This window comes from Salvelinus fontinalis, chromosome 34 (genome assembly GCF_029448725.1).
Source record: "Salvelinus fontinalis isolate EN_2023a chromosome 34, ASM2944872v1, whole genome shotgun sequence".
NCBI classification, from domain to species: domain Eukaryota; kingdom Metazoa; phylum Chordata; class Actinopteri; order Salmoniformes; family Salmonidae; genus Salvelinus; species Salvelinus fontinalis.
The window spans coordinates 19,506,929-19,532,061 of NC_074698.1; the positions used below are offsets into that span (position 1 = coordinate 19,506,929).

Genomic DNA, 25,133 nt, shown 5'->3' on the forward strand with positions numbered 1-25,133 from the left:
CTCTACGTCTCCTGATGTACTGGCCTGTCTCCTGGTATTGCCTCCATGCTCTGGACACTACGCTGACAGACACAGCAAACCTTCTTGCCACAGCTCGCATTGATGTGCCATCCTGGATGAGCTGCACTACCTGAGCCACTTGTGTGGGTTGTAGACTCCGTCTCATGCTACCACTAGAGTGAAAGCACCGCCAGCATTCAAAAGTGACCAAAACATCAGCCAGGAAGCATAGGAACTGAGAAGTGGTCTGTGGTCACCACCTGCAGAACCACTCCTTTATTGGGGGTGTCTTGCTAATTGCCTATAATTTCCACCTGTTGTCTATTCCATTTGCACAACAGCATGTGAAATTTATTGTCAATCAGTGTTGCTTCCTAAGTGGACAGTTTGATTTCATAGAAGTGTGATTGACTTGGAGTTACATTGTGTTGTTTAAGTGTTCCCTTTATTTTTTTGAGCAGTGTATATTTTCACCCTGTGACGTTGGAATAAAACTGTGAAATTGTGAAAATGATGATAATGCCATTTTAGTGTAAGAGATGTTTGAAAAGACAGTCATAGCAAACTTCTGTCTTAAGAAATTGCTCTTTTCTAAGAATCTACTTTTGTTTCTTTTTGATCCTTTTCATTTAAAACAATCACAGTAAGGTACTTAATTGTTACCCAGAAATGATTTGACATTGAGATAAAAACGGCTGCATTGGACCATTAACTGTGTGGTCACTTATAGCATGAATTCCCCAACTGAAACATTTATGGATCATACACAAACACACTGGACTGATAGCTTCACCCAGTCATTTATTGAGATTAAAGAAATGAAGAGGAGCATTGCATAGGCCAAAGAGAGAGAGAGTGGGGGGGGGGGGGACTATTTTGAGCGTAGAGACTTGTGATGTGCAGCGAAGCTGTTGATGAGGGTGTCTCTGCTCACTGTCAAAAAGTGGCAGGCGCGTCTGGTGGGATGATGACTCCCCCTGCCCCGTGCAGTGCTTGGTCAACCCTGTCAAATGGGGAGGGCATCCGTGATTCGCCAAATAGTAGCTTCTTCTACTGTCGGGATGAAACGTAGCGGTGAAGACTTCGATTTACCCCTTTTCTTTCACTTCTCTTTGATCTTGTTGACGGGGAGGGCGGTGTTGGTTTTTCTCCTCTTCGTTAGATGATAACGACTGGCAAGGCTAGACTAATTGTAGAGCCGATTTACTATTTTGTAGGCAAATTGAAACGTTTTATGACTTATGAAATACCGTTTTTACACTTTCCTGTGTACCGCACGCAAAAACCGGCTTCCAGTTCTCTCTCCTGTGGAGCGAGCGCCTTTTTTGTATCGCCCTAGCAACTGGTCCTCGCCGCTGCTGCCTTGTGACTTTTCCTTGTCGCTTTGCTCACCAGCCATCGCATATTGAATTCGACTTTTTGCACCCGCCTGTATGCGGGGCCATTTTTGCATAGGGTATTTCCCTACTTCGTCTTTAATTTGATTTATTTAAAACTCTGGAGGTTCATGCGTCGGAGAAGTCTCATCTTTCTGCGTCAAAATGCCTGTGAGACGCGGTCATGTAGCCCTCCAGAACACTTATCTGGACACCATTATCCGGAAATTCGATGGACAAAGTAAGTGGACACACTTTACATTATGACTGAAAAAGTAATAACATAATGTGACAATGAGCAAACTGTTATAACTGTATAATCCCAACAACAAACAATTAGACTGGATAGAAATGAAAGTGAATGCCTTTTCCATTTAACCTTTCAACCATGCAAAGTGTAATAAAATGTAAAGACAAATGCATTTGTCTAGTGGTCCCTTGTGCCCCCCCCCCCCCCCCCCCCCCAGTTTCTATTGATCCTAATATGAGTGCTACATGGCTGTTTCTGTAATCAAGTAGATGCTTCAGTTTAAGTCTGTCTGTCTGTCTGTCTGTCTGTCTGTCTGCCTGTCTGTCTGTCTGTCTGTCTGTCTGTCTGTCTGTCTGTCTGTCTGTCTGTCTGCCTGTTGGTGTAACCCCTGTACTATGGCCTGGGCGTTAATGGCATGGAACAGGTGTTACTGCATTGCCCTGTAAATGTCCAAGTCCCTCTGGCAATACTCCTCCTATCTGACATTTAACTGAAGTTAAAACTTAGGTTATGTCCGTATGTATGTGCTGAACATGCCAAATTGTAATGTTAATACTATAGGTTTGTGTGTTTAGTATTTCTTTGCACCTGCCTATGTTTTCCACATGTTGCATGAATTCACATGCTGCATGAGTTAACATGTTCTCCGTCCTTAAACTGGTCAGACCACTGGATCCTGATAGAAAGAGTATATAATGTCTTTACTTTACAGAGTTTGCATGTGACCACTAACCACTACTACACACTCTGTTAGTGAATATAACTGAGTGATATCCTTCTTGAACAGGGCCTTATGCAGCACATCATAGCACACTTTACACCCACAGTGCCTCTTCGTTTTCGTGCTTTTGTCTTGAATTAAAAGGTATCGTAGTTGACTATTGCGCACTCAGAAACTGCACCTGAATTTCTTTGCAACCCACTCAAACAAAACATTATTGATCCATTCAGCAAAGAAGAAATCCAGTTGTTTAAAAAAGAGGAATGGCTCTGATTAGCACTGAACTTCAATTACAGTAGAGGCCGATAACCTAGCTCAGTAGTGACCTATAACCTAGCTCAGTAGTGGTTTATAACCTAGCTCAGTAGTGACCTATAACCTAGCTCAGTAGTGGTTTATAACCTAGCTCAGTAGTGGTTTATAACCTAGCTCAGTAGAGGCCTATAACCTAGCTCAGTAGTGGTTTATAACCTAGCTCAGTAGAGGCCTATAACCTAGCTCAGTAGTGGTTTATAACCTAGCTCAGTAGTGACCTATAACCTAGCTCAGTAGAGGCCTATAACCTAGCTCAGTAGTGGTTTATAACCTAGCTCAGTAGTGACCTATAACCTAGCTCAGTAGTGGTTTATAACCTAGCTCAGTAGTGACCTATAACCTAGCTCAGTAGTGACCTATAACCTAGCTCAGTAGTGACCTATAACCTAGCTCAGTAGTGGCCTATAACCTAGCTCAGTAGAGGCCTATAACCTAGCTCAGTAGTGGTTTATAACCTAGCTCAGTAGTGACCTATAACCTAGCTCAGTAGTGGTTTATAACCTAGCTCAGTAGTGGTTTATAACCTAGCTCAGTAGTGGTTTATAACCTAGCTCAGTAGTGGTTTATAACCTAGCTCAGTAGTGACCTATAACCTAGCTCAGTAGTGGTTTATAACCTAGCTCAGTAGTGACCTATAACCTAGCTCAGTAGTGGTTTATAACCTAGCTCAGTAGTGACCTATAACCTAGCTCAGTAGTGGTTTATAACCTAGCTCAGTAGTGACCTATAACCTAGCTTAGTAGTGGTTTATAACCTAGCTCAGTAGTGACCTATAACCTAGCTCAGTAGAGGCCGATAACCTAGCTCAGTAGTGACCTATAACCTAGCTCAGTAGTGGTTTATAACCTAGCTCAGTAGTGACCTATAACCTAGCTCAGTAGTGGTTTATAACCTAGCTCAGTAGTGACCTATAACCTAGCTCAGTAGTGACCTATAACCTAGCTTAGTAGAGGCCTATAACCTAGCTCAGTAGTGGCCTATAACCTAGCTCAGTAGTGGCCTATAACCTAGCTCAGTAGTGGCCTATAACCTATCTCAGTAGTGACCTATAACCTAGCTCAGTAGTGGTTTATAACCTAGCTCAGTAGTGGCCTATAACCTAGCTCAGTAGTGGCCTATAACCTAGCTCAGTAGTGGCCTATAACCTAGCTCAGTAGAGGCCTATAACCTAGCTCAGTAGTGGTTTATAACCTAGCTCAGTAGTGACCTATAACCTAGCTCAGTAGAGGCCGATAACCTAGCTCAGTAGTGACCTATAACCTAGCTCAGTAGTGGTTTATAACCTAGCTCAGTAGTGACCTATAACCTAGCTTAGTAGTGGTTTATAACCTAGCTCAGTAGTGACCTATAACCTAGCTCAGTAGAGGCCTATAACCTAGCTCAGTAGTGGCCTATAACCTAGCTCAGTAGTGGCCTATAACCTAGCTCAGTAGTGGCCTATAACCTAGCTCAGTAGAGGCCTATAACCTAGCTCAGTAGTGGCCTATAACCTAGCTCAGTAGTGCCCTATCTCTATGCTACTGTAAGTCTGACTGTGACTACTGTGCCTGTCACTGTCAGTGTTCTTCAGTCACAGTGTGAAGACAGTCTGTTGACCACAGGGGTATGGCTCAAAATAACCCTCTCCACCGCTGCTCCACATTAAAGAGAGAAGATGCAATGTTCCACTTTTCACCTAAATTTCATGTTAAAGGATTTCAGCTTGTTTAATTTGCTGTGCTGGCAGGTGACATTTCGGAATTAATTGTGTTACTCTGGGATTTTCAAAGCTCTCTGCAGAGGGGTCCTCAGAGACAGACCGATAAGTCCCATCAAACTGATGTCTTCCTTATCTCTGTGTTCGTGTGTGCGTGCGTAAGCACCCTGCCGGGTGATGCGTGTGCCAAACTACTGCTGCTTAGCAACAATCTGAGTCTGGGTGTCTGTGTTCTGAGGCATTGATAATGACTTAGGATAGGATGTACTTTCCACCAAACGACCACACCTATTTACTCTACACAGAGGAGCAAGGATGGGGAAGGGGTTCTGCTTTTTCTGGGTGAAGCTCCAAATCGCTCTCCTCATATTTGTTTAAATGGGGAAGAATGAGAGTTGTGTAACTCAGTTTCACGAGGGGATAAAAAGAGGAGTAGAGACAGAGTCAGAGGCACAGATGTTTGAGCAGCTTTTCAACATAAACTGTACTGATTGAATATCACGCTGCACGACAATATCAGTGTAGCTGATGTGACTTCGAAGGCAATTGTCATTAGCGCTGGAGACAATAGCCACACTCATGAACCTAGGTAAGGACGGCTGAAACCTATTGCAGTATATTATAATCTTGATTGCGGACTGTCATTGCTGAGTCCAGCTGCTCCGTATTAGTCCCTCTGGGACCATCTTGAATCATTGCACTGATATGATTTGTGCCGCAGAGGGACAGACTTGATTACTCCAATTTCAACTGGATGTTGAGGTGAATGTGGTTAGTTGAATGCGATACTGAAATGAACACAGTCCAGACTTGAATTGTATCTGATTGAGAGACTTCTCCTTGAAATGATCATTACCTGAATATGATAACTGAATGTTTCTGAAGTTGGATAAACTTTGATTGTCCAATTTTGCATATTGCATTTGATGTAATAAGCCTTCAATTATAATTGTACTGTAGTTTCCCACATTCCCACCATATTCGTACAATTTCATATCTGCTCTGACTCTCCCCTTGGTTTCCTCCCAGATCGTAAGTTCCTGATAGCCAACGCTCAGATGAAGAACTGTGGCATTATCTACTGTAACGAGGGCTTCTGCCAGATGTTTGGCTTCTCGCGGGCAGAGATCATGCAGCAGCCCTGCACCTGCCAGTTCTTGGTGGGGCCTGGCACCATGAAGACTGCCCTGACACAGCTGGCACAGGCCCTGCTAGGGTCAGAGGAGCGCAAGGTGGAGATCCTCTACTACAACAAAGAAGGTAAGGAGAAGGTGGAGGGTTAGACTGAGATTCAGAGAGAAAGAGATGGAAAGAGCAAGAGAGTCAAAGTGACAACATTACTCCCCTTCTTTATAGCGGGGAGTGCTGTAAAGGTCACATACAGAATATTTTGGTCCCTCCAAGTGTCATGGCTGTCTCCCTCTCACTTTTATGTAATGCTACTGTATGATGCAGTGTTACAGTATGTGGAGCCAGCTGCTGCAGACTCAGGGAACTCTCATCTACTAATTTATCTGTCTGGGGAGTGGACATGGTGGAGCTGTCTTGGCCTGCTTACCTCACCTGCAACATGTTTATTCATCCCCTATAACAACACAGGGCAAGACCCAGATGCAGACACAGGAGGCAGATGGTTCGAGTCTCTGATATTTATTCAACAACAAAGGGCAGGCAAGAGGCAGGTCGAGGACAGGTAAAAGTTCAGAACCAGGTCAGAGTTCCAAACGATACAGGGAGGCAGGCAGGCTCAAGGTAAGGGCAGGTCAGGCTGAATGGTCAGGCAGGCGGGCTCAGTGTCAGGGCAGGCAAAAGGTCAAAACCAGGAGGACTAGAAAAACAGAGACAAGAAAAAGCAGGAGCACAGAAAAACATGCTGGTTGACTTGACAAGACAAACTGGCACAGACAAACAGAGAACACAGGAATAAATACCCTGGGAATAATTGGGAAGACGGGTGACACCTGGAGGTGGGTGGAGACAATCACAAAGACAGGTGAAACAGATCAGGGCGTGACATCCCCACTCCCCATTCCCATCCTGTGCATAACTGCACTAAGTTTGGGGGTGGGGGTGCTGCAGGGTGATAGGGGGGGTGCAGATTATTTCTTTTTTGCCCATGCTACGGAAGGCTATATACAGTAGGTCCACTAATACAGGACAAGTAAAGGCCCAGTGCACTACTTTTGTGATTTTGTTTTATTTAAAAAATTAACAATACTTGTATGCTCCTGTGTTTTGTCTCTTGTACATGTACACAGGACCCAGGGTTGGAACCAAAATTATTTTCCAATCGTTTTGTTCTGAACTGAAACATAAAATACAGTTCTGAACCGGTTCAACCCCCCCAAAGTAACCAGTTTATATCGTTACTTTCTGTTCCATTTTAAACCTTTATTTATTTTCCATTTAGATCGACATTAAATGACTTTTCCAATCATGCAGTATGGATAGAGCAGCTTTGTCACGACTTCCGCCGAAGTCGGGTCCTCTCCTTGTTCGGGCTGCGCTCGGCGGTCGGCGTCGCCGTTCTTCTAGCCATCATCGATCCACTTTTCCTTTTCCATGTGTTTTGTCTTGTTTTTCCTCACACCTGGTTTCAATTCCCTCAATCACTTGTTGTGTATTTAACCCTCTGTTCCCCCCCCCTGTCTTTGTGTGGGATTGTTTATTGTAAGTGCTTGTGCACGTGTTGATTGGTGCGCGACGGGTTTTTGTACCCAATATCTTGTTATTTTTTATGCTGTTGGTTTTGCTATTAAACTGTTCCGGCTATTACTAAGTTCTGCTCTCCTGCGTCTGACTTCCCTGCCACCGGTTACGCACCCCTTACAAGCTTGCTATAGAGCTGGCACGATATAGCTCAGTGAGTTGTTCACATGCGTTATGGAAAGACAGGTGTAGGGCATGAGATGCAACTGAAATTTTGCGAGTGGGGAGACAGCGAGAAAGAGTGGAGGAGGAGGCTTGGCTTGAAACGCTGGGGATCTTGTGATGACATGCATTATCTGAATTAGGCCCACCGAAAAATACCTATGGAGGAGCGGCTTCTATGGAAAAATGTTGAATGTCTTTGAACTTCAGAGTTGGCTTAACGTTGGACCAGAGTAGCTGGCTAGCTAACAAGCTTGCGTGTGCAGATAAAAATCTCTCTCCCTATCTTCTGAATTATGTTTGTAATGTCCGCAGGCTGCAGCTATGCTTCTGAGGGGCAGATAGACTACACGCACACACACTGGCAAAGATTTTCAGCTGGCAGACTTTGGAAGAAGTTAATGATTGACAGAGGAAGAGCTTTGCATAGGCGCTTTGTTGCATTTTTTTTATAGGACTTTTAAATAATGGTTCTGTTCCAGAATAATATAGATCACTTTCGTTCCCTGGTCTGGTTCTGATTCTGTTCCATTATTTTCCAGTTTGTTCGCGACCCCTGCAAAGGACAGAGGGACAAGCAAACAGACCTGGTTAGTGAAGCTGTAGACACAATGCCGTTACGTTGGTCATTTGGGCATGAGAAGTGCCGTGTCGGAGAGCTTGTTGTCATGGAAATATTGTCAATGAGCCAGCTCAAATCCACTGAATATCTATTTATTTTGTATCCCAGTAATGCATACAGTCATGAACGCAGGTGCGCACACAAGCACGAATGAATTGTAAATGGGTACAATTCCTCATACACAATAAAAATGCATTATGTTGCTGTACTTGATTGATCTTAATTGATCCTAAAACTGAATGAATGTGTCTGTTTGTTAATGTGTGTGTGTGTGTGTGTGAGTGTAAAACAAGGACATTTCCTGGGGACATGACTCCGGAGACATTTGCCGGTCCCCACAATGAAAATGGCTGTGGGTATGGTTTAGGGGTTAGGTGTCAAGCCCTGACCATAGTTTTCTTTGTATGTTTCTATGTTTTGTTTGGTCAGGGTGTGATCTGAGTGGGCATTCTATGTTGTATGTCTAGTTTGTCTATTTCTATGTGTTTTGGCCTGATATGGTTCTCAATCAGAGGCAGGTGTTTGTCGTTGTCTCTGATTGGGAACCATATTTAGGTAGCCTGTTTTGTATTGTGGGGTGTGGGTGATTGTTCCTGTTACTGTGTTCCTGTGTTTGTGTTGTCACTTTACAGGACTGTTTCGTCTTCGTTAGTTTATTTCGTTATTTTGTTTGTTTCAAGTAATCATATTAAAATGGATACTCACCACGCTGCATCTTGGTCCGACATTTCTTACTCCTCGTCAGAGGAGGATGAAGAAGTCCGTTACATTAGGGTTACAATTAGGATTAGGGGTTAAGAGTTGGAGTTTGGGTTAGGGTTTGGTTAAGGGTTAGGTTTAGGTTTAGGTTTAGGTTTAGGGGTTAGGGAAAATAGGATTTTGAATGGGAATCAATTATTCTTGGGCAGTATACCCGTATACCAGGGTATTTGGAAATAGCCACAGGATGGTTTTTCAATATCGTCAATACCTTTGAAACTATTTCTTTGAAGTTTTTCAATAAATTGTAATATTTGTGTCTGTTTTTTAGGTAAGTACCTGCAGTCAACTTGTGCAACATGTTAGGAGAGCGTTAGTAGATGAAGCAGATCGTGTTCTTCTTTTCACATTATTTTACATTATGAGACTTACCGTAGTTCCCCAGATCAGTTGAGCCAGTCACATGTTTGTTCGTGTTATAGCACAATGGGAGTAAGCAGGAACAGGTGAGTCCATCTGTGTATTGATGGGGTTGTGTTTTATATTGAAGTCAACAATGCCAAAGGTGCTTCAACAAAGGACTGAGTAAAGGGTCTGAATACTTATGTACAGTAAATGTGATATTTCAGTTTTTATTTTTAATACATTTTCTACAAGTTTTTGTTCTGTCCTTCTTGGGTATTGTGTGTAGATGGATGAGGTCAAATAAGGCTGTAACGTAACAATATGTGGAAAAAGTGAAGGGGTCTGAATACTTTCCGAATGCACAGTATCTAAATAAGTCCTGAATTAATAAGGTGACGGGGCATCATATTGTGTTAGCTTTCTGCCATGTTTGAGAAGTCAAAGCACTTTGGATGAGTTATCTGTACATCTGCCACTGCTATCTTTTGATTTCCTTGCGTTTTTTCTTCTCTCTGTTCTCGGCCCGTCTCCTCCCCCATTTTCTCCGAGCAGAGCAGGCAGGTCCGTTGCCCTAGCGACTCCGGACTCCACACAGACACAGCATGTACACATGCTGCTCCAGAGCCAGTACTGTTCGTCCTTCAGACAAGCATGTTTCAAAACTTTGTTCATTTGCACAATGTCTCTCATTCACATTCACTTGTAAATGTCCAAACTCACCCAAAATGTTATTCGTAAGCTTCTACCTACAGTACCAGTCAAAGGTTTGGACACACCTACTCATTTAAGGGTTTTTCTTTATTTTGACTATTTTCTACATTGTAGAATAATAGTGAAGATGTCAAAACTATGAAATAACACATATGGAATCATGTAGGAACCAAAAAAGTGCTAAACAAAACAAAATATATTTTATATTTGAGATTCTTCAAAGTAGCCACCCTTTGCCTTGATGACAACTTTGCACACTCTTGGCATTCTCTCAACCAGCTTCATGAGGTAGTCACCTGGAATGCCTTTTAATTAACAGGTGTGCCTTGTTAAAAGTACATTTGTGAATTTCTTTACTTCTTAATGCGTTTGAGACAATCAGTTGTGTTGTGACAAGGTAGGGGTAGTATACAAAATATAGCCCTATTTGGTAAAAGACCAAGTCCATATTATGGAAAGAACAGCTTAAATAAACAAAGAGAAACGACAGTCCATCATTACTGTAAGACATGAAGGTCAGTCAATGAGGAACATTTCAACGTTTCTTCAAGTGCAGTCGCAAAAACCATGAAGTGCTATGATGAAACTGGCTCTCATGAGGACCGCCGCAGGAAAGGACGAGCTAGAGTTACCTCTGCTGCAGAGGTCAATGCGGAACATTTCAAGAACTTGTAGTAGGGAGTTGTAGTTTCGAACAAGCCAATATTCTACATTGTTTAGTGCATAAAACATGGTAATTAACTACAATAACTATAATCCATTGCACATCTACTTGTTCGGTCTGTGTTTCATTTACGCCTACTACAGAAGAGACAGAAGAATGCACCTCAAAAGCACTAATCGCTCAGTACTACGATTGATATGCCACTCTATTCCCCTCTCTTCTGTAGTTCTCTTGCTTTCTTTCTTCCTCTCTCTCTTTCTCTAGCTCTCCCTCTCGCCCGCTCTCTCCCTCCCCTCTTCCTACACTCTGTCTACATTTTGATTGGTCTTATTCTCTATCTCCCTCTATATCTCATTTGCTGCCTCCCCCCTCTATCTGTTTCTCCTATGCTAGGACATGTTGACAGCCCCCACCCTGGCTTCACTTAAACAGAAAGGAGGGTCTCATAAATGCCCTGGGAAAACATCCAGTCGTGGAAAGAAACTACAAGACTGTACTGCTGTTTGAAAGGCCTCTCCACATAAAAGTGAAATGAGATGGCAGTAACAGCCCACCAACCATGAAACCTGAGACTCTGAGTCTAAATGTGTTCAGTGTTAAAGAGAGCACAGTCAGATAAGATGAAACAATATTTATAGTTACTTGAGCTGTCCTGAAGTCTACTTAGTTACCTTTGAGCCCAGGTTAGGATGGCCATCAGCAGCTTTATAATGTTATGTCTCTCCCCCCTGCAGGGACCTGCAGGCCCTGTCTGATTGATGTTGTTCCTGTGAAGAAAGCGGAGGGACAGGTCATCATGTTCATCCTCAACTTCCAGGAAATCATTGACCCCTCCCTCAAGAAACCAGGTCTGAGACAGAGGGTGGCCCAGGGCTGGGTATGGGCAGGTCAGTGTGGAAAGTGTGTGTGTGATGACAGTGTGTGTGTGTGTGTGTGTGTGTGTGTGTGTGTGTGTGTGTGTGTGTGTGTGTGTGTGTGTGTGTGTGTGTGTGTGTGTGTGTGTGTGTGTGTGTGTGTGTGTGTGTGTGTGTGTGTGTGTGTGTGTGTGTGTGTGTGTGTGTGTGATACTGTCTGTCTGTCTGCATCAACATGTTTATTCCATGTTGAATGTAGCTGTGTTATAACATACAGAATGTGACTACATCCTGGTACTGTAGGTGTATTTATGTAAAGTGGATGTATAAGCCCTCTGTGGTTTCTCAGGGCAGAGTCGCAGGCTGAAGTTGAGACTGCCATTGGTACGTGCAATGCGTCGGGTTTCCCTCGCCAAAGACCAGTTTGATGGGGTGGTGGTGGACTACCTACAGGTAAGGTGGCCAGAGACTCCCATACACACATAGGCCTATACACACAGTACTCGTCTAAATATGACCTTACGTATAATATATCTTGATTATTTCAGTTCCTGTATCTCTTATGTTTTGTAATGAATATAGCTTCAGTCACCTACATTTAGCAGTAAGTAGAAATCTAGTTCAATATTTAACCTATGATTGTCCTCTTCCTCCTTCCCTAATTCAGCCCAACAGTGAAGAGATCCCTCTGAAAGAGTTACGTATCCCGTCCAAGGAGAGCTGCATGCAGTCTGAGACAGAGGCGCTGATAGAGCAGGACCACGAGTCCTCCCAGCCTGCAAGCCACTACTCCCCCAAACTGCTGTCCCTATTGCCGGAGCAGCTGGAACCCAGCGTGCCCTTCCTCCCCAGCAGCTCCTTCTCCAGTGCAGCCTTTCCCAGGACGGTCCTGCCCCGGAGCCGCTCCAGAGAGACTGTCGGCAGCCTCCGCAGAGCTTCCTCCCTGGATGACCTCGACAGCATGAGGGCCGAGTCGGGCCGACCAGGAGACCCACGCTCCATCAGCAGTGAGTTTGTGTGTGTGTGTACCCAGTCAAAAGTGTAGTCTGTTGCCATTTTTGTACCCCCTCTGACAGGAAGAAATGTGGCTGTCTCCTCTTACAGTTCCATCTGAATCAAAACAAACCAAGCCAAAGCTACCTGGGCCTGTTGGAGGTATTCTGTTCTCTAGAAAATGTGAATCCTCACTCCCATTCCTCAGGCACTGAGCATGTGCAGCAGCAGGGTCACTAATCAATACCTCTAACCTATAGCCTGTGTGTGTGTGTGTGTGTGTGTGTGTGTGTGTGTGTGTGTGTGTGTGTGTGTGTGTGTGCGTGTGCGTGTGCGTGTGCGTGTGCGTGTGTGTGTGTGTGTGTCAGGTCTATAGGAGTCCCAGTCACTCAGAGGCCATCCTTTACTCATCACACAGCTAATACTATGGGCTATGGAGTGTAGGGCTGTGGACTTCCCATCTACCCCAGGGAAATAATGTAGAGGAATACATGCATCCCCGCATATGTAAACATATGTTTACATTGCCAAAACAAGTTAAATAGATAATACACTTTCTTTGTATCTTTCTCACTCAGATGCTTTGCTCAGTATAAACCAAGATGTTTCTCACCTAGAGGAATGGAAATTGCAAAATAACACATTATATTTTTAGTTCTGAATGTGTTACTTGCAGTTTAAATAAAGGATTTGAATGATAATATAATATGTAAACTAGTCGTTGAAAGTAGATAGAGACACAGTAATGAGAGATGAGTGTTGTTGTGTGCAGACCTGAAGGCCGGTACTCTGAGCTCCACCTCAGACTCGGACCTGATGCGACGCAGGACCAGCACTCGTAACCCCCTCACACTCAGTTTCGCCTCCGACCTCTTGCGACCACCCTCGCCCACTGAGATCGAGATCATCGCTCCCAGCAAAGTAAAGGACCGTCACCGAGACGTCACAGAGAAGGTCACACATGTCACACAGGTGAGACACATGGTCCTCACTAGCACTCATATCACACAACTACAACCATGTGATTGCCTGACTCAACCTGTATTCTGCCTATTTATTAAGGGATTTTTCAGAACGGCATGTGCGATATTATGTAAAAGGAATGTTGGGTTATTAAGAAGTGGTGGATTTACATCTATTCGGTCTTGTAACGCTCGTCGGAGGGATGAGACCAAGGTGCAGCGTTGTACGTGTTCATGCTTCTTTATTAAAACCGAACACCAAACAAAACAACAAAAGAACAACGAACGTCACGTCTTGAAGGCTACACAGAGCTAACAAAAAACAACATCCCACAACCTAAGGTGGCAAAACAGGCTGCCTAAGTATGATTCCCAATCAGAGACAATGATAGACAGCTGTCCCTGATTGAGAACCATACCCGGCCAAAACATAGAATACCAAAACCTTGAAATAAAGAACATAGAATGCCCACCCAAATCACACCCTGACCAAACCAAATAGAAGAGGCTCTCTAAGGTCAGGGCGTGACAGGTCTGACTTCCTGTGTTGCAAGCTTTCTACTGAAGAAGCAGCTGCATGTCACTAAAGAGTTTCCACATGCATCCACACACACACACACACACACAAACACACAAACAGGAACGATATATATAAAAGAAACTTTTTTTTCAGTCACTTTGGTGCTATTTTCAAAAGTATGTGGTGAATATTCTTAATACAAAACTCCAAACTTGTAACACTTGTAACACGGCAAGTCTCATAAAAATTTTATTGTGCATTTATTTAGTTTGAATGCATCTTTCACCACCCAACCATTCATCCAAAATATAAATGTACTGTGAAATAACATGTGAACATTTATTTAATCATCAAAACACAACATAACACAACAACCCAACACAATAACTACATCTTCTCAATGTAGTTATTTTAACAGCTAGTTTAACAGCTAGTTAATCCAATAGATACATGTTTCAAAATGCTCTTTGAATATAATATGCTACAGTACTGTTTTCACATTAGACAATACACTTGCACGATCTTTTGAAATTGACTGAACATCAAATTTCGATAATTTCTATCCCATGTGTGACCTTTCACAATTCATGAAAAAAATATCTGTATTGTTCAGATATAATTCCAACATAGGTGTACTGTAACCAAATGAAAGAAACATAACATTTAGCAAGCATTAGTTTGCATCAAGCCTGTCTTGAGCATTTGGCCATTGGTTCTCATCGACATCGCAGTAAATGTCCTCATTGTTCATGCACCTGGGGAAAAACCTTTTGGCATGGCGAATCCAAGCCTGACAAAGCCTGGATTGATGTCATTACATGACTCATTCATGGCCTGAAGGAGGGTGGTACGCTCATGGGGATGACAATCATATATCTTCCACTTGTACTGTAATTGTCACGTTCTGACCTTAGTTCTTTTGTATTTTCTTTGTTTTAGTATGGTCAGGGCGTGAGTTGGGTGGGTTATCTATGTTTGTGTTTCTATGTTGGGTTTTTCGTTTGGCCTGATATGGTTCTCAATCAGAGGCAGGTGTTAGTCATTGTCTCTGATTGGGAACCATATTTAGGTAGCCTGTTTTCTGTTATGTTTTGTGGGTGGTTGTCTTCCGTGTCTGTGTGTTCCACACGGAACTGTTTCGGTTTTCGTTCATTCATTTTATTGTTTTGTATTTCAGTGTTCAGTTTGTTCTATTAAAGATTCATCATGAACACTTACCATGCTGCGCACTGGTCTGACATTTCTTACTCCTCGTCAGATGAGGAGGACGAATTCCGTTACAGTAATATGTATTGTATTTTACAGTATTGTATTGTACTTATGTATTGTAGTGGTCCTGTAGTGGTCCTGTATGTGGCTCAGTTCATAAGAGCATGGCACTAACAAGACTAGAGTTGTGGGTTCGATTTCCACTGGGGTCACTTACGGAAATATAAAGATTCACTGTTGCCGCTTAGGAGTTGCCACTTACCGTACTGTACTGGCCCGATCACCATGCGCAGTGCCAAGTGCTGGCTGGAGTGGTGTAAAGCTTGCCGCCATTGGACTCTGGAGCAGTAGAAACGCGTTCTCTGGAGTGATGCATCACACTTCACTATCTATCAGTCAGACGGATACATCTGGATTTGGTGGATGCCGGGAGAACGCCTCCTGCCCCAATGTAAACCCATCAAACACCTTTGGGATGAATTGGAAAGGTGACTGCGAGCCAGGCCTAATAGCCCAACATCAGTGCCCGACCTCCCTATTGCTCTTGTGGCTGAATGGAAGCAAGTCCCCGCAGCAATGTTCAAACATCTAGTGGAAAGCCTTCCCAGAAGACTGGAGGCAGTTTAGGCAGCAAAGGGGGGACCAACTCCATATTAATGCTCATGATTTTGGAATGAGATGAGATGTTCGACGAGCAGGTGTCCATATAACTTTTCGTCATGTAGTGTGTAAGAGGATATTATTTCCTGTATGAACATTTTGTTGGCTACATGTATGGAGATGTTATTTAGCATCACTACTCTACTATATGCTCTTGGGGAAAAGACAGTTTGTATGTGTGAAAGAAAGATCCCACCTTCCATAGTGTGACATCTGTGCCAGCAGAAGAACTTCTCACACCCATATGTCATCACACCAGTACATCACAGTGATGTACTGGGCTGTACGCACTACCCTCTGTAGTGCCTTGCGGTTGGAGGCCGAGCAGTTACCATACCAGTGCTCGGTCCTCTGCTTTTTTGTGGTCCACAATCATCTCCTTTGTCTTGATCACATTGAGGGAGAGGTTGTTGTCCTGGCACCACACGGTCAGGACTCAGACCTCCTGCCTATAGGCTGTCTCATCGTTGTCAGTGATCAGGCCTACCATTGTGTCGTCAGCAAACTTAATGATGGTGTAGGAGTTGTGCTTGGCCATGCAGTCATGGGTGAACAGGGAGTACAGGAGGGGACTGAGCATGCACCCCTGAGAGTGATGTGTTGTTACCTACCCTTACCACCTGGGGGCGACCCGTCAGGAAGTCCAGGATCCAGTTGCAGAGGGAGGTGCTTAGTCCCAGGGTCCTTAGCTTATTGATGAGCTTTGAGGGTACTATGGTGTTGAACGCTGAGCTGTAGTCAATGAATAGCATTCTCACGTAGGTGTTCCTTTTGTCCAGGTGGGAAAGGGCAGTGTGGAGTACAATAGAGATTGCATCATCTGTGGATCTGTTGGGGCGCTATGCAAATTGGAGTGGGTCTAGGGTTTCTGGGATAATGGTGTTGATGTGAGCCATGACCAGCCTTTCAAAGCACTTCATGGCTACAGACGTGGGTGCTACGGGTTGGTAGTCATTTAGGCAGGTTACCTTGGTGTTCTTGGGTACAGGATCTATGGTGGTCTGCTTGAAACATGTTGGCATTACAGACTCGGTCAGGGACAGGTTGAAAATGTCAGTGAAGACACTTGCCAATAGGTCAGTGCATGCTCTGAGTACACGTCCTGGTAATCCGTCTGGCCCTGTGGCCTTGTGAATGTTGACATGTTTAAAGGTCTTACTCACATCGGCTACGGAGAACGTGATCAAACAGTCATCCAGAGCACCTGATGCTTTCATGCATTCTTCAGTGTTGCTTGCCTCGATGCGAGCATAGAAGTTATTTAGCTTGTCTGGTAGGCTTGTGTCACTGTGCTCACGGCTGTGCTTCCCTTTGTAGTCCGTAATAGTTTGCAAGCCCTGCCACATCCGATGAGCGTCGGAGCCGGTATCGTATGATTCAATCTTAGTCCTGTATTGACGCTTTTCCTGTTTGATGGTTCGTCGGTGGGCATAGAGGGATTTCTTATTAGCATCTGCGTCCTCTGACCACTTCCGTATTGAGTGAGTCACTGGTACTTCCTGCTTTATTTTTTGCTTGTAAGCAGGAATCAGGAGGATAGAGTTATGGTCAGATTTGTCACCCATCAGACTATTCTTGATTTAATCTTGTCTTTACATATACTAAATAGCATATGTGTGAAATTTGTTTTGATTTAGAATGGACCATTATCATGCACCTGTCTTGGAACAGGGGCAGGGGGGAAAATACATGTAATCTATGCACTTAAATAGCGAATGGAAAACGCTTTTCCCGTGGTTCCTTTTCATGCCAGCCAGGTCGACTATACTCCTGTTGTAAAGCGAAGCAGTGTGCTTAATATTAGGAAAGTTGATATATAAATATAGTAGGCCTAGCCTATAAAAAGCTGATGGGATCCTCCTATTTTTAATAGAGGCCATCAAAACTCTGTTTTCTCACGCAATTGCATAGCCTATAGAAATGTTGCTCAACATGAGCTCATGGGCTCTCATGAAATATTTTATTTTATTTTTGATAACATTTGCATTGATGTCAGAGTGATTAGAGGGACAGGCTCAGTACCAGGCAGTTAGCAAGTTTGGTAGGCTGCTAATGACCATCAGCAGCATCAGAGCTTTGAGAAGCCTAGTTACCGTGACTACAGTCACATGGAATTTGACTGCGGTCATATGACTCGTGACTGCCGGTGTGACGGTAATACGGTCACCGTAACAGCCCTATGTTCTGGTGATGCTGGAAGGGGAGGCGTTGGGAGGCAGGGGGGTATCGAGCGGCCCTCTGGCGATGCTGGAAGGGGAGGCATTGGGAGGCAGGGGGGTATCGAGCGGCCCTCTGGTGATGCTGGAAGGGGAGGCGTTGGGAGGCAGGGGGGTATCGAGCGGTCCTCTGGTGATGCTGGAAGGGGAGGCGTTGGCAGGCAGGGGGGTATCGAGTGGCCCTCTGGCGATGCTGGAAGGGGAGGCGTTGGGAGGCAGGGGGGTATCGAGCGGCCCTCTGGCGATGCTGGAAGGGGAGGCATTGGGAGGCAGGGGGGTATCGAGCGGCCCTCTGGTGATGCTGGAAGGGGAGGCGTTGGGAGGCAGGGGGGTATCGAGCGGCCCTCTGGTGATGCTGGAAGGGGAGGCGTTGGCAGGCAGGGGGGTATCGAGTGGCCCTCTGGTGATGCTGGAAGGGGAGGCGTTGGGAGGCAGGGGGGTATCGAGCGGCCCTCTGGCGATGCTGGAAGGGGAGGCGTTGGGAGGCAGGGGGGTATCGAGCGGCCCTCTGGTGATGCTGGAAGGGGAGGCGTTGGGAGGCAGGGGGGTATCGAGCGGCCCTCTGGTGATGCTGGAAGGGGAGGTGTTGGGAGGCACGGGGGTATCGAGGGGCCCTCTGGTGATGCTGGAAGGGGAGGCGTTGGGAGGCAGGGGGGTATCGAGCGGCCCTCTGGTGATGCTGGAAGGGGAGGCGTTGGGAGGCAGGGGGGTATCGAGCGGCCCTCTGGCGATGCTGGAAGGGGAGGCATTGGGACGCAGGGGGGTATCGAGCGGCCCTCTGGTGATGCTGGAAGGGGAGGCGTTGGGAGGCAGGGGGGTATCGAGCGGCCCTCTGGTGATGCTGGAAGGGGAGGCGTTGGCAGGCAGGGGGGTATCGAGTGGCCCTCTGGTGATGCTGGAAGGGGAGGCGTTGGGAGGCAGGGGGGTATCGAGCGGCCCTCTGGCGATGCTGGAAGGGGAGGCGTTGGGAGGCAGGGGGGTATCGAGCGGCCCTCTGGTGATGCTGGAAGGGGAGGCGTTGGGAGGCAGGGGGGTATCGAGCGGCCCTCTGGTGATGCTGGAAGGGGAGGTGTTGGGAGGCACGGGGGTATCGAGGGGCCCTCTGGTGATGCTGGAAGGGGAGGCGTTGGGAGGCAGGGGGGTATCGAGCGGCCCTCTGGTGATGCTGGAAGGGGAGGCGTTGGGAGGCAGGGGGGTATCGAGCGGCCCTCTGCGCGTCCTGACACTGACGATGACCTTGGCCTCTGGTACTAATGGAAGTAGAGGGCAGCAGAGGTCTCTCTCGCTCATTTGTCTGTCTGTCTGTCTGTCTGTCTGTCTGTCTGTCTGTCTGTCTGTCTGTCTGTCTGTTCTCCACTATCTCCTTTATGTTTGTTGGTGTCTACAAGGTGTCAGTCATTATCTTCCATCTTCTCTCCTCTATCTCTCTGGTTCTCCCCTTCCCTTTCTCCTTTTCTCCACCTCCAGTCCATTCTCTCTACATGTTGTTCTTACCGTATGCCTGTATCGTTTGAAGAGCTACAATGTTCTGAACAAGGAAAATCTCCACCATGACATAATGGTCCGTTTTTAGGTCAAACAGATCGTTATCACTGCAAGAGCACATTACGGTGGCTAACTACTAAACAACTATCCATTGGTCAAAATAAATGGTCTGAAAAAGCAGTCAACATGGCAGTTACCTTATCTATTATGAGTACAGAATGCATGTAGGATTTTGCCTGGGTTATGTCTCGTTACGCAACTGAGCTTCTTGGTAATCCCCTCTTTTATAATTGAATTTCGATTTGCGCCTTACAAAAAGAGGGAAATAATCCCTGTCATTGATCTTTGCTGGTATTGATTAGTCTGCGTAAGATTAAGCACATTATGTGATTGACTGTACAATCAGTGGTCCGTAAAGAGGGACAGATGGTGAATGACAGTCAGTGAGAGAGACAGACCCTACATCTCCCCCTACTGCGCCCCCTGTCTCTGACTAAGTCTGTAGGGTAGAACAATTCTTACTAAAATAACTCCAGACAACAGGAGGTTGGGGGCACCTTCATTGGGGAGGATGGGCTCGTGCTAATGGCTGGAGTGGGATTGATGGAATGGTATCAAATACATCAAACACATGGTTGAATACCATTCCATTCACTCCGTTCCAGCCATTGTTATGAGCCGTCCTCCCCCAGCAGCCTCCACTGCTCCAGACGTTCCCTACGGATATTGTTTAAATTTTTCTAAATGAAAACATGCTTCATGATTCTGCGTATACTGTATTTGTTTGTGTTAGCTATAGGTTTGTGTGCATGTGTGTGTTTGTGTGTGTGCCTCAGTTTGTGTCTGAGTGTACTGTATGCATGTGTTTGTATGTGACCGTGAGTGTGTGTGTGAGTCTGTGTGTGTGTCTGTTGTGCATACTGTATTAGCAGCAGTGTTGCTGCGGGGCTCCAGCTGTGAGGGCTGGGCTGCCGGGTGCAGAGGGAGAGGGAGGGGGAAAGGGAGAGGGAGAGGGAGAGGGAAAGGGAGGGGGAGGGGGAGGGGGAGGGGGAGGGCGGTGTTTACAAACGTTCCCCTCTCTCAGTTTTCTCCCGCCCTCTCTTCCAGCCACACTCCTCAACATGAGCCTGAAACAGAAACTCCAACCTGTGAGTACTCCAACTCTACTCTCTCACTCCCTAAACTCTTCTTTCTTTCTCTTCCTGTCTCACTCCTGTCCTTGTCTGCCTCTCCTCTTACCCTCATGGTCATCTGGTGGTTCGTAGCAGGCTACCTAGCTCCATCCTCCGTATTGACAGTGAGGCAGGGACTGTGACGGATGTTGTTAGTGCTGATGTCATCTTGTTGTCGTCATAATTTGTCTTGTGTCACTTGTCGCCCACTTTGTTTTCATAGGTGATAATTATGTTGATGTTTTGTGGGCTCCAGGGTACTTGTTGGTCTCTGGAATTTGGAATGTTCATTTGATTAGCAGGAATCAAATTTCATTTTGTTCTGAAAATTATTATTCTAATTTCAAGAGAACAGTTCACAGTACCTTAGAGGTGTTTGTTTTAGTGTATGAAACAAAACTAGTGTAAGAGGTTTCTAATTTCAGACTGGATTGTTACTGAAGTATTAACATAGTTAGGTGCTCTTTATGCAAATAGGTAGTGTTTGTTTTTAATCTTAAAACATATTGTTGTATTCTATGTCAGATGTCATTGTATTTTCCAATAAGGACTGTTAACTGTTATAAGCCCTGAGTGGTTTGGGTAAAACATTGTGGTGCAGACGGCATGGAGCTTATTCAGGCTGTCATTATGAAACAGGACTGGAAATTATGTCAATAATCTGAAATTACCCAGATGAGTGAATCTGGGTAACACACACACACACTCACACTGCCAATCGCTCAGCTTGCTCCCACAGGTTCATCATGTTAGATGTTAAATTCAGTCCTCAGGGGGAGAATCCTGATCGTTGGTACGAGAGCGCAGTTGTCAGAGAAAGAGCACAGTGACACGTGGAATCACAACCCTCATTTAGCCACAAACATTGATAGCAATAAGGCCTAAGGTCCTGAGCCCTATGTAGCCCCCAGCAGTCAGGTCTCCTTTCATACGGTATGTAGCAAACAGTATTGCAGGTGTAGAATCTTCATTTGATCACCCTGTTGCAGGAGAACTTTCCTGCAATGCAGAAAATGTAAACGTGTTGTGTATTTGAGGTTTAAAAATGCTTCTGAAGTTTCTAATTTCCACTTTGAAATGCCATTAATTATAATCCACATAATAATTTACATTTCCTGTTGCTGCGTTATTTTCCTGCTGTATCGAACTGGCTAAAATTAAGATCCTACATCTGTACAGTACTTTAAATGCTCTGCTATGAGAGTGCTTCTACACCTACACCGTGCTTCTACACCTGCATTCTAGCTGTTTGGGGTTTTAGGCTGGGTCTCTGTACAGCACTTCGAGATATTAGCTGATGTACGAAGGGCTATATAAAATAAACTTGATTGATTGATTGATTGATTGATGAGAGGTTCTGCAGTGCATTTTGACATCCTCAGTCTTCAGTCAATCGTTTCAGTTTGTTGTTTCAAATTGTTTATTCAGGGTAAGAAATGCATTAACTGATCTATCCATTTAATTAAAGCTCAGTCCTACTATTCCCTGTATTCGATTAGTTTACTGACTACTGGAGCAGCACCCCCTGGACTGGGTGAGAGTTGGGTCATAGAGCGGTAAGTGGGCAGTGTGTAGTCTGGATGGCAATCGATAGGAGGCTAACCATGTGGTGTCATTTTATCACCTCTAGGACTGACTGTATGTGGGAACTTTAGCCTTACAGGTTTGTTCTCTTACTTTGAGTCTGAACATCTTTTCCATTTAAGAATCAAAGCTGTGAGGGTTGAGAGAGGTCAGATGTTCTGGAAAGAGATGGAAATTGTCATAGGAAGCTTTCACCTTGTACTCTCAGGTTATTTAGTAGGGCAAAAACCTTGTAGCACTGAACATGCCACATTTAATGTACCTGTATTTTGTGATCCAGCTAAGTAGGGACATTGGAGAGGGTTGGCAGCAAGGGCACCATGGTAACGCTGTGTGTTATTACAGATTATTCTGTCACCATGGCTATGTTCATAGTTATGCAAACTATACATGCAAAGTAGGATGAGCCAGTGGAGGTTCCACCAGACTAGCCTGCAGAACATGTTGACTGTTGAGGTTCCACCAGACTAGCCTGCAGAACATGTTGACTGTGGAGGTTCCACCAGTCTAGCCTGCAGAACATGTTGACTGTGGAGGTTCCACCAGCCTAGCCTGCAGAACATGTTGACTGTGGAGGTTCCACCAGTCTAGCCTGCAGAACATGTTGATCGGGGAGGTTGCACCAGCCTAGCCTGCAGCACATGTTAACTGTCATGAATCTCGAGTGAGACAACAACAGATTTTATTTCTTTTCTATTTAACCTTTATTTAAATAGGCAAGTCAGTTAAGAACAAATTCTTATTTACAATGACAGCCTACACCAGCCAAACCCGGACGACGCTGGTCCAATTGTGCGGCACCCTATGGGACTCCCAATCACATCCGGATGTGATACAGCCTGGAATCGAACCAGGGACTGTAGTGACTTCTCTTTGCACTGAGATGCAGGGCCTTAGACCGCTGCACCATTCGGAGCCCATATGGGTGATATCAGAGAGCACATTATGCACCATGGTCTGCCTATGTCCAGAGCTGTAAAAATACTTGAAAGTACTACTTAAGTAGTTTCTTGGGGTATCTGTACTTTACTTTACTATTTATATTTTTGACATCTTTTACTTTTATTTTCCGGAATAAAATTATGTACTTTTTACTCCATACATTTTCCCTGACACCCAAAAGTACTCATTACATTTTGAATGGTTAGCAGGACAGGAAAATGGTCTAATTCACACACTTATCAAGAGATCATCTCTGGTCATCCATACAGCCTCTACGTTAAGCACACAGAAAGTTTTGACCAATACTGCCCTCCTACACAAGCACTCACAAAAGGTGTTAGTGAAAATGAACCAAAATCACCCAGCTCTTTGCAACAATCCCTGTCGATTTGCTTGTAAATTAGGGCACTTACCCTGCTCTGCCATTGGCCGAGGGACATTGAAGGGGGTCACATGGTGTGGCAGGTGAGATGCAGCAGGGTCTTTTAAAAGGCCAGTGAGCGGGGTGGGGTGGGGGAGAAGGGTACAGACAGCCAGGCAGCCAGGGAGGGTCCACTCCCCAGCAGTGGTCTGTTAGAGCTGGGCACATAGGCACTGGGCCACTGGGTAGCTGATCTGGAGCATTGTGCTGGACATAGCGGGCTAGGATGGAGCAGGGGAGGACCTATATGTTCCGGGGGAGACAGGGTGGGCTGCTGGGGAATTTGAGGGGGACCAGGGTGTCGTGCTCCTCCTCCTCCTGCTGCTGCTGTGGTCGGGACCAGAATAAACTGGAGCTCCTGGATATGGAGGCTCTCATCGTTGTACCGGTTAGTAGGAGCACTAGGGTCAGACTGATTGAAATGGTCTATGTGAGTGTGATCTCTTGGGTTATTGTTGTCGATTCAGATACTGTGGTTTCGATGATGGTGTGTGAGGAAAATATACATTTTTAGGTAATATTATGGTCTGTGCTGTCACTATGAGAACACTATCACTAAGGTCCTCTCTGTATTTGAATTTGCACCTATGATTTACATACTGGTTATTATAGTTGATTTGGTTCCTATTTGGCTGTACTGACTGTGTTGAACACTCAGAAATCAGACCCCCGTCAACCATGTAGATATTTGTCTTGTGAAAAGCTGTGCGTTGGCTTCTACAGTGTTTGTGTTGAGTCCTTCGAGACAGATATTGTTTATACTCCAGGACATAATTGTCTTCATGACAACATGACTGGCTAGCTGTGAGACTGAGGGATGTTTGTGTGAACATTTACACTCATTGCATTGTATCACACACACACACACACACACACACACACACACACACACACACACACACACACACACACACACACACACACACACACACACACACACACACACACACACACACACACACACACACACACACACACACACACACACACACACACACACACACACACACACTACTCCCTCTTTGTCACTCACTCTGGACTACACATTAACTCTGATTGATTTGTGACAGTGCTTGAACAGCTAATGGAGGGTTGTTGTGTTTTTTGCTGCTGCTGTTCTAGTTGTGCTGAGGTGATAGACATGTGGGTTGGAGGCCCGCGGTGTCAGACACAGTAGGTAGTTAGACAGAACACAGTTGCTCCCCTTCCTTCCCCCAAAGGGCACAACAAAGACAATATCAGGTCCTGTTCTGCTCCTCTCTTCTGAACTGTCTTCTGCTCTGGTTCCCTGAACCCACGTCCCTCGGGTTTCTCGGCACAATTCTCTGACATGACTCACTCTCTTTCCCATTTCTTATACAGCTTTCCATTTTGCTTAGGCTGTTTGGCTTATCATCTCATATTATTGGGGTTCTAATCAAGGCCTTTTCAGCAGGGTGGTGAGGGGCCATTGTGACGATATTCCGTTTCAATTATGTTTCACTTTTACTGCCCATGATTAATCTAGATTCAGCAGGACTCTCTGACGGTCTCTGCCCTCTCCCCTTCTAGGTACTGTCCCTAGGGGCTGATGTCCTGCCAGAGTACAAGCTCCAGGCGCCTCGCATCCACAAGTGGACCATCCTCCACTACAGTCCCTTCAAGGCGGTGTGGGACTGGGTCATCCTCCTGCTGGTCATCTACACGGCCGTCTTCACCCCCTACTCCGCTGCCTTCCTGCTCAACGAGGTGGAGGACGAGCTCCGGCGCTCCTGTGGCTACACCTGCAACCCCCTCAACGTGGTG

General features: G+C 45.4%; 1 protein-coding gene across 2 annotated transcripts in view; it reads left to right on the plus strand.

The window, feature by feature from the left end:
- Nucleotides 1-956: 956 nt before the first annotated feature.
- LOC129833415 (potassium voltage-gated channel subfamily H member 6-like) overlaps nt 957-25,133 on the plus strand; it is a 34,412-nt gene continuing 10,235 nt past the window's right edge. Inside the window, exons 1-8 of one of the 2 annotated variants that reach the window (XM_055898000.1) lie at nt 957-1,617; nt 5,388-5,618; nt 11,065-11,217; nt 11,534-11,637; nt 11,852-12,191; nt 12,289-12,339; nt 12,950-13,149; nt 24,900-25,133. The exon at nt 24,900-25,133 is cut by the window's right edge and continues 192 nt beyond it. In XM_055898000.1, coding sequence (XP_055753975.1) covers nt 1,542-1,617; nt 5,388-5,618; nt 11,065-11,217; nt 11,534-11,637; nt 11,852-12,191; nt 12,289-12,339; nt 12,950-13,149; nt 24,900-25,133 — 1,389 coding nt within the window. In that variant the 5' untranslated portion in view covers nt 957-1,541. The remainder of the gene's footprint in view (nt 1,618-5,387; nt 5,619-11,064; nt 11,218-11,533; nt 11,638-11,851; nt 12,192-12,288; nt 12,340-12,949; nt 13,150-24,899) is intronic. The other variant, XM_055898001.1, reaches the window with a different exon arrangement.